General features: G+C 30.1%; 1 protein-coding gene across 17 annotated transcripts in view; it reads right to left on the bottom strand.

The window, feature by feature from the left end:
• The window catches only part of LOC139093193 (myb-like protein P), a 143,605-nt gene that overhangs the window by 10,843 nt on the left and 120,444 nt on the right, over window positions 1–12,318 (bottom strand). For 8 of the 17 annotated variants that reach the window (XM_070643813.1, XM_070643812.1, XM_070643825.1 and 5 more), the window contains 7 exons: window positions 9,482–9,547; window positions 6,990–7,073; window positions 4,596–4,658; window positions 4,175–4,449; window positions 3,874–4,046; window positions 3,622–3,804; window positions 2,904–3,006 (listed from right to left, as the gene is read on the bottom strand). In XM_070643813.1, the coding sequence (XP_070499914.1) occupies window positions 2,904–3,006; window positions 3,622–3,804; window positions 3,874–4,046; window positions 4,175–4,449; window positions 4,596–4,658; window positions 6,990–7,073; window positions 9,482–9,547 (947 nt within the window). The remainder of the gene's footprint in view (window positions 1–2,903; window positions 3,007–3,621; window positions 3,805–3,873; window positions 4,047–4,174; window positions 4,450–4,595; window positions 4,659–6,989; window positions 7,074–9,481; window positions 9,548–12,318) is intronic. The other 9 variants (XM_070643814.1, XM_070643816.1, XM_070643828.1 and 6 more) reach the window with 7 other exon arrangements.

Below are 12,318 nucleotides of genomic sequence, written 5' to 3' on the forward strand. Positions count from 1 at the left end.
AAGAGCATCATGAAGGCTGCATTTCCCTACATGGAAAGATAAATGAGATTTAACGCTCGGAAAGCTAACGGATATGTAGAAGATGCAACCAAAAGAATTGCAATGGGTTGCTTGCTCCAGATAAGGTGATCATTTAGGAGCCCATGGGGTGTAGCTGGGGGGTTGGGGGTATGAGTCACTAAGAACTCTATGTTTTCTAATAAATTTATCGTCTAAATCTAGAAATTGATAATTGGCAGAAGAAAGCCAGCGATAGAGGAAGGTCTTGGATCACAGTTGATCTGTACGGCCAGCAAAGTAAGTAAATAATAATCAACAAAAATCTAAATTTCCTTCAGAAAATATCCTCATAAAAGTCTAGCATCCACTCAGACTCAAAAACTACCTCATATCCTTCAATTTCATAGAAAAAATGTGTTGAAATTTATCACAATAAAAATAAAATAGCAATAAAAAGGAGAGAGATTAGAAGAATTCGAAAAAGAATAAGAAGGAAAAAAAATCCAAAAGAGTTAATTAAAAATTACGTTTTTTTCTTTCTCATCAATTTGATCTCGAGACCTAACAACACATGACTTTTTTTGTTGCTTTTTGAAAATTGCTAAATTTGATTAAAAACAATTCTTGTGTGTATATGTGTAGGGACTTCAAAATCAGTTTTCATTTTCATTTAAATTCGAGGATTTTTTTTTTTGGCAATTAAAAAACTTTTTTTTTATCAAAAAGGAGGTACAAAAATTTGTTTTTCATGTATATCCTGATTTTTTTCATATATATTCATCTACTGATTTTTTTTTCTCTAAAGCAATTACTCATGTATCGCCTCTTTGAAATTTGCAGACCATCGCCAGTTGAACTGTTAAGCAAAATAATAGAAGAGAGAGAAGAGAGATAGAGAGAGAAGTTTACACTTCATTAAAAGGCACAGCATAGATTTTTTTTTGTTTTTTGATAATTGCAATCTCTTCTTGTCATTTCAAATGTTAACAAATGCCAGCGTTTATAAAAAAATCTCATTCTCATCAACGATGTTCAGCATTTAAATGCTTTTATTTTTTTTGTATCTCGTCTCTAATTGTCTTCCATTTGAATTGACAATTGTATGCAATTCTCATCAAAATTTTTGTTGTTGTTGTTGTTTGATTGGGGGAGGATAAAAATTCAGAGGGAATTTAAATTGACATTTTAAAAAGCTTTTTATTAAGTTTGTGCTTAATTTTTTTTAAGTAATAAATTAAAAAATACAATAAATTAGAAGATAATTAGACCTTGTGCTAGATAACTAAATTACGAGATTTAGAGAGGCTTGAAGGCAGTCTTTATTAACTTTTTTTTTGAATGGAAATTTGCTTTTGATATTATTTTGGGATTAATTAAGAATTGAAGCTTAACAAATAAAAAAAGTTTTTCCGGCATTTCTCTCGAATCGTTTAATGTTTTGTAGACTTTGCTTTAAAGGTGGAAGCTTTAAAATAATTAGAAACTTTTATTTTTTGGCAGTTCAATGAATTTCGTAATTGGAATGAATTTTGAGAGGAGTTTATAAACACGAATTCCTACTAGAAAGCCCAATACAGCGGAATGTGTCAATGCGGGGGTAGGCAAACAAGTTTGTTTTACCGCCGTAGGATGGAACCCACAAATGAAAAGGAGCTCTAAAAGAAATATCGCGTAGGACGGTTCTTAGAAAATGTCAGTTAGATACCAAAACGGATAATTTGTGCAAACTCAGCACAATCATCATTACCAAAAAGTACACAGCGTAGAAACAGTCAAAAATGTGGCTTCAGGTTGGCGTGATTCTGGCTTGAAGCCGGATTTCATCAAGTACGGTTATATTGCAGGTTTATGCTTTGCTCTACTCATAAAACTAGGCATGCTGTCTTTTCTACGAAATGACATCAAATTATCAAATTAAATCCGACTAATTTGAGATTGACTTTTGATCAAATTTCCCATACCTACATACATCTATAGTATTTTGCTAGTTAAGAATAATTGATAGAATCAAACGTATGAGCGGCCGTTAAATCTATTACTGCTGTTACACAAACTCATGACAGCACGGGAATGCACGATCCTAATTAACTTAACTTGGCTAGTCAAGAAACTATCATAAATTTCCAAGTAATGCCGCTCAAAATTCAATTTTCACTTTGAAATTTGCCATTACACCGAGAGAAACGCCAGTAAGTGAATAGAAATTAAATTTAAAAACAAAAGGAAAACTTTCGTGACGGAAATTTTCTCTCCCTCGACATGAAATTTCCATTTTTCATCATTACCGCAGCTGGTGCTATTTTTTATTATTTTTAATTTCTACATGAAAGAAAGGAACTAAAATTATAAATTTTTTTGTTAATTGGAAATCTCTATTTCATATGAAGGAAGCTATTAATTATTAATTTTGTAGGTGGATGAAATAATAAAAATTTTTATGGATGATAATGAAATTGAGAAGTGGTAAAATTAAAGTTAAATCAATTAGACCATAAATTCTGATGTTGATTAAAATTATAAATTAATGAACGTAAAATTTTATGAAATTTTTTTTTATTTATTTTTTGTTTGTTATTTTCGAATTGAAATGGGTTCATAATAATGTATAGGCATAAAAATTGAAAAATCAAATTAATTAAATTTTCCTTTAAATGGCCACGAATTCAATTAATAACTGTCGTATATTTTTGTGTTACGCTCGGCATATCCTTTACTAGTATAATATACAAAAATTAAATTACATAATTCGTTTCATTTAGTTTAAGTCACTCATTTAATTGATTGTGTTTCATTTGTTATTAATTAATTTAAAATCATTTTTTAAATGTGTTAAGTAAATTAAGAGGTAAAAAGTTCTCTTGCAAAAAAATATAAATGGGAATTGGAAGTTTGGTGTCACCTACCTTGTTTGTGTTATTTGATGTCTCGGATGCTGATCGTGGTGACGATTCCTCTGCTGGTAATGTTGTCTCTACACATGTTCGTTGCTCTTGGACACTCGCGAGTCTGTAATGGAATTGAGGGTTTAGTTTTGGGGTAATGAGGATTAGGCAATAGTTTGGATGTTGAGGATTAGGCAATAGACCCATTGACCAAGTTGACTCATCTCGACTTCTCAATGGTCGTCTTAAAGTCAACTCAATGGTCGACTCGAAGTCAACTCAATGGTCGACTCGAAGTCAACTCAATGGTCGACTCGAAGTCAACTCAAAGATCGACTAGAATTCGACTCGACTTGACTTCGAGCTCTGAGCAAGACTAGAAGCTAAGAATTTCCAATTTTATGTTGAGTACGCTTCAAATCTACTCGATAAAAGCAGGTCAAAGCCTATCTTTTGGGATTATTGATCCATTTCTTGTTACTACATCCAAAAATTACACAATTCCCCAAACAAAAGAACTAATTGTGCCTGGTTACTTTTCCACAGTCAATTATTTAATGAGAAAATTTTTTGTGAAGATTAATTGAGTTAAGTTTGAAGACTAATTTTGTGGCGTGTGTAAGCAATTATCGTTTGGAAATTCGACGCCAACTTTCTTCATTACAGACAATTTAGCGTAGCTCTAAACATCATCAATCATTTAATGCTTAATATAAATCTTCTCACAAAAAAAACTCACCGTTTCAATGTAACTAGAGTTCCTGTTAACTTTTTGCAGCGACGTAATGCAATCTCAAGTCTATCGGGTTCTTCTTTAAGGAACTTTTCCTCACGACACACTCGATCCATTTCGGTGGATAAAATATTGCGCAAATTTGATTGTAAGCCTGGAAATCTCATTTTGAGTTCGGCAACGGTTTTACTGTAATAATCATAAAAATAAGTTACTGATGTAATAAATGAGACTTTCTGAGTGTCTTCTTAATGTTACCTCGCACGACTCAATACAAGTGCCATGTCCTCTACAGCTGCCATGTTTACTCTTGTTCGTCTATTAATGACCTCGCCTCGTAAAACCTCCACTGACCCTTCCAAATCCGCCAAATCTTTTTCTAATCTGATGACTTCTTGTTTGTAGATTTCTTCTTCGCGTGAAATTCTTGTCTATATTTTTGTATGAGAGGAGGAAAAGTTTTTGCATAAAAATCGATAGGAAGTGGAAAAGATAATAATTTTAAAATGGGGTGGACAGTATAGGAAGCTTTAAAAGTTCAAAATCCTCAAAAACTCACCCGCTCTTGATCATTTTGTCCAAAATGACTACCACTCGTTGCCAATAAAGTCGCCCGAATTCTCATAAATGTATCCTTAATATCTTCACGTACAGCAATAGCTTGCGATTGTGCAAGGCGTCTTAATGTTTTAACTTCTGATTTTAAATCTTTTGTTTTCTTCTGTAATCCTCTCAAATGATTATAGACTTCCGGTGCCAGTGTAAGATGCTGATATTGATTTGTTAACGAGTTTTGCTTTAAGGGCGGTGCCGGTTTTAATCGGTCGCGTTCTGCTTTAAACATTAAAATTATAGTTTTTTTTTGTTGAGATATTTCCAAAAATAATTATGTAATTAAAGTTTAATGTTTATTTAAGCGAATTGTGAGAAAATTGTGAGTAAAAAAGAAAACTTTTGAGCAATAAATTTTGTTTCATTACCTTGCGATGAAGTTCTTGGCAATGTTGACGATTTAATTGCGGGCTTAGGTGGTTTTGAGTCGGCTGTCATTTATAGGAATAAGTTAGTGAGATTAGTAAAATGCATATGAGAGCATTTAGCAACTCAATTCCACCCAATTAGCATATCACACTCATTTTTGGTGTATACACAATATGGAATGAATGCATGCATGCATGAGGAATTAGCATTTTGTGGAAAAATTAATTTTATCACTAGCTTTGTGAACATTTTGAATAAATTAGCTTATTGCCAATTATTATGTGTTACATTAGAGTTATTCACATGGAAAATTTTACAATTTTGAGTAATTAGTTGGAAAAAACATATAATTAATTTTGATATATCTATGGAAAATTTAGATATTTTGAATTATTTCAATTTGTATGGCTTGACAAATAATTCAATTTAATTATTTTTGGATTCTTTATAATTCAAATTTTTGTTGAAATTTCTAGAAAATTCAATTTTGGTAATTTTGAATTTTCAACATTTTTAAAGAATTTAAAATTTGAATTTTCAGAACTTAAAATTTTGAGTCATTAAAATTTTAAAAATTGGAATTGAATGAAATTTAAAAAATTTAAAATGTTGAAAATTCAAATTTAAAAGTTTGAAAGTTCAAATTTAAGATTTTGAAAATTCAAATTTAAACTTTTGAAAATTCAAGTTTAAAATTTTGAAAATTTAAATTTTGAATTTTCAAATTTGAATTTTTTCAAAAATTTAAACTTTTCAAAAACTCAAATTTTTTAATTTTTAATTTTTGATGAATTTTTCAATTTTTGAAAAGATTTCAAATTTGAATAATATAACCTTGTTCACAAGCTAGCGACAAATTTAATTCATTAATTTTTCATGGATGTAGTCTATGCCTTTATATACAGTACATCCACTAGACCAAAATTATAAACAGAAAAATATAATTTAGAAGCTGAATTTTTCCCTCGGAAAGAAAAAAGAAGCAAAATAAAACATAAGGTAAAGAATAACAACAAATTTGTGAGAAAAACAAGTAAAAACACAATAAAAAGTTTTTAATTTCTGTGAGTTCATAATTTTATTTAAGTTTCTCTGATTTTTTTATATAAATAAAATTTACTATTCATAAATAAATAAATTAGAAATAAAAAATCATAAAATTTATTGTAAGGAACTAAAGGAGTTAAAGAATAAGAAGACGGAGACTTTTGTACAACTTTTTTTGTTTCATAAAATATAATTAAAGTTAAACTGACAATAAGTTTTGCGATTAAGTTTTTGTCTCATATTTAGTTGAAAAGAAAGAGTTTCTTTCAAGCATGTCTAAGTCAAGTTTATATGAAATAGAAAGACAAAAGAAAACGAGATTCGATGCCATTAAGTACAAATTTTAGCAATAAATTGTCCGTGAAATTAAAGAGACATGATTGTCAGATATAACATAAATCTAATACTGAGCAATAAGCAAATTAAGATTAATTTATTTTCGAAAGTTTAATACTAAGCACGCTTATGCGATTTCCAGTCCTTTGATTTTATGCATAAATTAAATTAGTAATTTTTTTAATTATATTGGACATAAATGTTCGAGATTTTTAATTTTTCTCGACATATTTATTCTATTCTGTCTTATTCACTGGTGCAATAAATTACTCAATTTTCAGGCTGATTGCTGAATTTATGATGAAAAATATTAAAACTATTGGGTAATTTTTATTTAAATTTGAAGTATTTTTTGAGATTCAATTGAAATTCTCTGAATTTTAAGTGAATTTGGTTCTCGAACTTCGACATGAACTGGTTTTGTAATGAGCAGAACTTGCTAATTCATCAATAATTCTAGCTCTAACTTAAATTTACAAGTTAAGCATGCTAGCAAGCGTTACTCTCAGTTTGCTCTGTTCTTGAGAGCTTGGAATGCTTATGCTTAGTTACCATTCAACTGAAATTGAAGGACAATTCATATTTTCTTCAATGAAAAGCTTCATCCTACCCTTAAAGCAAGTCATCACATTCAAAATATTCAATTCACCATAGTGTAGGTGTTATTCTGAGAATTCATGAAGTTTGACAACCGGAAAATAATTTTTTCTGCTCTGCAACTTTCATAGCTGCTTGAACATCTTTTGTAAGACGATATTTTCTATGAATTGATCCCAAACTTCCAATATCCGTTCATAAAATCGAGAAAAATTTTCAACACAAAAAAAAGTTTTTTTTCATAAAAAAAAATCTTCTCGCAAAGTATAAGGAAAGATTAAAGTGGTAAAGAAGCAAGCCACATAAAAAATAAGTATAGGAAGGATAATGAATAATATACATAAGAAAATAAGACAAATGTTACACTCCATCCATAAATCACACTGACGTTATTTTTAATGATAAAGATTTACCCATATGTTGTGGACTGTGAGCCTTCGGTACGCCTTGAATGTCATCACTAAATGATACAGACTTCTCGAATGAAACTGATTTATCTGAAAATAATGAAAATGAAAATTTTGGAGAGAGAGAAAAGAGAGAGAAGAACGGTAAAATAAATGAAGACATGATGGGTAGGATGTCATAAAAATTTATGTAATTTAGATAAATGCATAAATAATAATGTGTAATGTTAATAAAATAGAGAGGTTTTATATACAAGTAAGGAGAGATGCTAAGGCACTTAAATATTACAAAAATGACATAAATATATACATATTCATATTCATTTACAATAGAAGGATGTTAAGGGAATTTTGCCATATTTTACAGGATTTTTTCATAATTTTTCATTTATATGTACAAAAAAATGTGATGTAATGTGACTTTAGGAATGAAAACAAGTGAGTTATGCATGTGTAAAAAAGGATATATGTGATTATTTGGATTTTTTATGCTCTTATGGGTTAATGTGCTTTCAAAATAATAATTTTTTTTGAATAATTAATGAGTTTTAGTGACATTTTTCAGGAGTTTTGCGATTTGTATCATATTATAAGACTGAAATTAATTCCTTTTCAAATTATATTGTAGAATTTTATTCATGAATGTTTATATTTCGTATTTTAAGTCAAGGGTCAGATATACTGTTGAATGTTTTCATTGTATCTGAATGATGATGAGCTTTAATTTCACGTCTTGTAGCTCTAGTGGACAAAAATCAAGGATCAGGCTGGAGTCAGGCCATTGTAGAGCTAAATATAGTAACCCATTTCTCTGATGGTAGTAGGATACGTTACGGCACGGTATGGGTTCATCTCTGAAACGATACCATGGTACACTTTGTATGGCTAAGTTTACCAAATATACGATTTTGTTATACTTAGTATTGTACCGTATCAGTGGTGTACCTATACCATGCCGTACAACATCGTTGCCGATGAAATCTGCCACTGGTTGGCTCTCAGGTTGGCCATTAGCTTTAGATCTCCAAGAATTACTCAAAGACTCTTTAGATCCTTTAAAGTCTGGGTCAGAAGTTTAGGTACGTAAATTTTGTTAACTTAGGCAAATTTTCATACAAATGCTCATCAAATAGCATCAAAAAGTTAATCACAATTTGACCCAAATGATTACTAATTGACTGGTGATTGACATATAGCTACAAATTACCACAATCCAATTGTAATTCAATTCCACCACTTGACTAAAGAACTTATCCACGCGACATTCAACCAAGCCCCTTAACTCATATCTATTTACATTAATCTTCAATCATTGTCCATCCCTCGCACATAAATATGATAAAATATCGATGACATTGTACACGAGTGCTTAATATGATACATTATATACAATTGTTTATTCAAACAATTTGTTAAAAATTATGATATGTACTCGAAAAAAATCATTTATTTATTCAAGAATGGAAAATAATATTTCAGATTGCGGCATTAAGGGAATGCGGATATATTGTAGATTGTTAAGTAAATTTTTTGGGTAAATTGGAAAGGAATTGGAGAGAGAAAAATTTTCATACAAAATTCATAGTAGAAGAAGCAAGCATAAATTTTTTTTGGAATTAAAGTTTATTTTTTCATTTTAACTTTGATATTTTTTCTGTTCTTTTTAGATCCACGCATGACCGTGGCTGAATATTTTTAGAAACACATACATAGCATTAAATTTAACAGCTCTCAACAGCATAAGCACATTTGCTGATTGTAATACATTTGATAATTTTTTTTATGAGAATTTATTCAGCACTTTGGAGATGTCAATGAGGTACTTGAACTCATAAAAATATTGTTAGATTGTAATAAAAGTTGAGCAGTTTGATGTATCAAAATAAGAGAAGGTTTTGATACTTTAGGGATGGTCTGTTATGAAGTTAATGTGATTGATCCTTAATTTGTAATTTTTTGAGGATCTAGACGCATCAGGAATTTTTCAGGTGATAGTATGGTGTGATACGGTAAGGCACGGTATATGTACACTTGTGGAACACCACTGGTGTGCGATTGGTACGGTACAGATGTATCTTTTTTCCATACCAGGTGTTACAATGTTGCCGTATCACTGGTGTGCCTATACCATACCGTACCACCACCGCAGAGTTCAGCCATAGATAAATAGTTTAAGTTGACATACATCCCATCACATTATTCAATAGCAGAGCTCGAATATAAATCTATTATACTCGAACTCAAAAGAATTCAAATAAAGTCTCATATCTCTCATCAAATGTGCTTATGACTTATCAAACAATAACGTCTACAATAAAATGGCTATTTATCAACCAAAAATAAACTAAAATATTGTACATAATATAAAGCAGCAAGCAATAAATTCACACACAAAAAAAACTAAGAATAAAGAAGAATGCCAAGAGAATAAAAAAAAGAAATATATACAGGAAATGAATGACGCAAGACAATGATAAACTTGGAGAAAGGAAACTTACGACATGAAGATTTCCCTAACTTTGGTGGTTTCTCTCTTACATACAAGTCATCCATCGTACTGTTTGCTTTTTTATTCAAAAATATTATTTTTTTTTTTGTGTTTTTCATGATCGATAATTTTTTCGGGATGGGACAAAAAAGAACAAAAATAAGCATAGAAAAAAAGTTTGTAAACAACTTTATATTTTAGTAAAATTTCGGTATTGTTTGTAAAAATAAGTTTGTTGTCTCAGCAATTAAACGTAAAAGTTTGTAAAAAGGAGATATTGAGCTACTCGGAAAAACGTTGATTGATTTTCATGGAAAAAATTCAAAGAGTGAAAACTGTTTGATCGTAGATTAAGAGCAAATTAAGAGGAATTTCTGGTTCTTGTGGTGATTGTGCATTTTGGGTATTTCTGACTAAGTAATTGAAAGGAGCTGAATTTACACATTTTTCAGTGTCCCGAAAGACACAAGCGAATGCATCCGACACTAAACTGTCGTCAAGTCGGTATCAAGCTAGATTTGTCACCAATTCCACAAAATGATAACTTCATTTGACATTTTTGGACTTTTGGAACATTGGTCGTAGAATATTCGAGCGTACCAAGGCCATTTCTAAGGGGGTTTGGGAAAACCCTTGATCAGCACAATTCAGTTGCTAGACATATTTAAGAAGAGCTCTAAATTGACTTAAGTTATCTATTTCCATACAAAATTCGAGTTTTTTTTTATCAAATTTATAAGCTTTCCATCTAAATTAGTAAGAATATTATTGAAAATTAAAGATGAATCTCTTTAAATCTACATTGGAACTTAGAACTTATGCATTAGCATTAGAGCATTAGAGCTTTATTCAGAATGCATAATCATTTCATCATAATACTAAATTAATTAGTGGATCTGAGTGTCGTCTGGAGTGTAGTACACCACACGTTTCCCCACATTTTTTCCAATTTAATAATTAAATTTCACATCAGTTTATTCGTTTTTAAATGAATGAATGCATAGTCTACACATATATTTTACGCAAAAATGGAACCAAAAGTATAAAAAGCTTTGTCATTATTATTTTAATTTAATTGAGTTTTCAAATAAATTTAATTTTTAAATAAACTTTTTTAACTGAGCACAAAATAACAATAAAAAGACATACAGAGATTAAAATTAAGCGAATTCCAATCTCATTCATATACTCAAAAGCTGATGATGATGATGATTCTGTAACTATTTATTTATCCCTCAACAGTATTTTCTCCACAAAATGAAACTTTTTTTTGAGTCATCATCATGATTATGTAAATTTAATATTTGTACAAATTGTTATAAATAGTAATGGAGAAGGGGAGCAATTTTTTTTTGGTATGTATACATATGATTTTTTGCATGAGAAAATATTTTTATTTCAAATTTACACACAAAATATGATGAAAATATAAATATGAAGTCTCGATGAGGAAAGGAGATGGAAATTTTATGCAAAAGCTTGAATTATTTGATCTACACGTTTTTGTTGGTAAATAAAAGATTGTTGATGCTCGAACATTCTTTGGTAAAGGCTTTGTCGGTGAGTGGTTGTTCATAAATTTGTGACAAGGTTGAAATGGAAGAGGAAGGAAGGATCTGTGAGGTTTTACACAATTTTGTATTAGAAAGAGTTGAAAGTTCTAGATTTCAGACTGCCCGGAAAGCGCACAGCGTATAAATGGATGATAGTCTGATCCTCCGCCAATGTCGACTTGAAGCCGGATTTCATTGAATCTGTCCAAAAACCGTGAACCTCAATCGTCTTCAGAACCCCCTCAACCTCAAAATCATCACATCATATGCAAGTGACTCCCAATATTTTTTGTTGAATTTACCAAAAGAAATATTTTATGAACATGTTTTTGTGGCTTCGTCAATATTTTCAATACTTCCAGTTGTGAATTTAATTTACTGAAGTGTATGTTGACAGCAAAGGCTCAAACATTCATCACAAATTGCTCAATATTCACATATTTTGAGTTTAGGAAATTGTGAAGACTTTCATAATCGGTATCTGAGCCTCGTTTTCAGCATTAATCAAGCTTCAGTTGATCAAACTCATCACTTTATCAAAACACCTTCCTTTGATCATCTCATAGCCACATGTGCACCTTTAATATCACCCAAAAAACTAAGCTTTTTCTTTTATCTTCTATATTTGCTCGGTCAACTGGATTCTCCAAAAACCACACACTAAATAATGTGTCAGCAATACAAATTGAAACTTCCTTTAGCCACAAAATTGACCCAAATTTTAAGCTCACACTCAATTTTAATTTGCAAGCTTTATTTTCGGAAGATGAATAGGAAAGTACTTTGCATGATTCATTGTTTCATTTCTAGACACTTTAAATCCCATTAAATTTCATTTCAATCACTTTGTATGTTTTACTTTATAAATGCAGATAGATAGATATATTGAATTTCTATTGTATAGCACATGCATGTGATGATTATGCATTCAATCTTCTCAAAATTTCATCAACATCATTCAATAGATTTTGTGACAATAATGCATTTGTTTGAGTATAATACAAACACAATATATTGAGCATAATGTTTGATAATAATTATTCATTACCATGAGCATGTTATAATGAAAAACAAATTGGTTTTGTGCATCAAATTTCCATTTCCTTTCACGTCTCAATCTCTTTAAGATGATTTTGCAAATTTTGAATAATTTTAAAATGACAAATACTAATTTTTGATGATATTACGGCATGTTTATGACACTTTCAGTTCCTTTGAATCACTTCTATAACTTGTAAATGTAGAAACTTAAGTTCCTTTCAGTTAAATAATAGCTGGACGAGTTAAAATAAGA

Source organism: Chironomus tepperi, unplaced genomic scaffold (assembly GCF_022539635.2).
Source record: "Chironomus tepperi strain 1889 unplaced genomic scaffold, CSIRO-AGI_Ctep_v1 contig_335, whole genome shotgun sequence".
NCBI lineage: Eukaryota > Metazoa > Arthropoda > Insecta > Diptera > Chironomidae > Chironomus > Chironomus tepperi.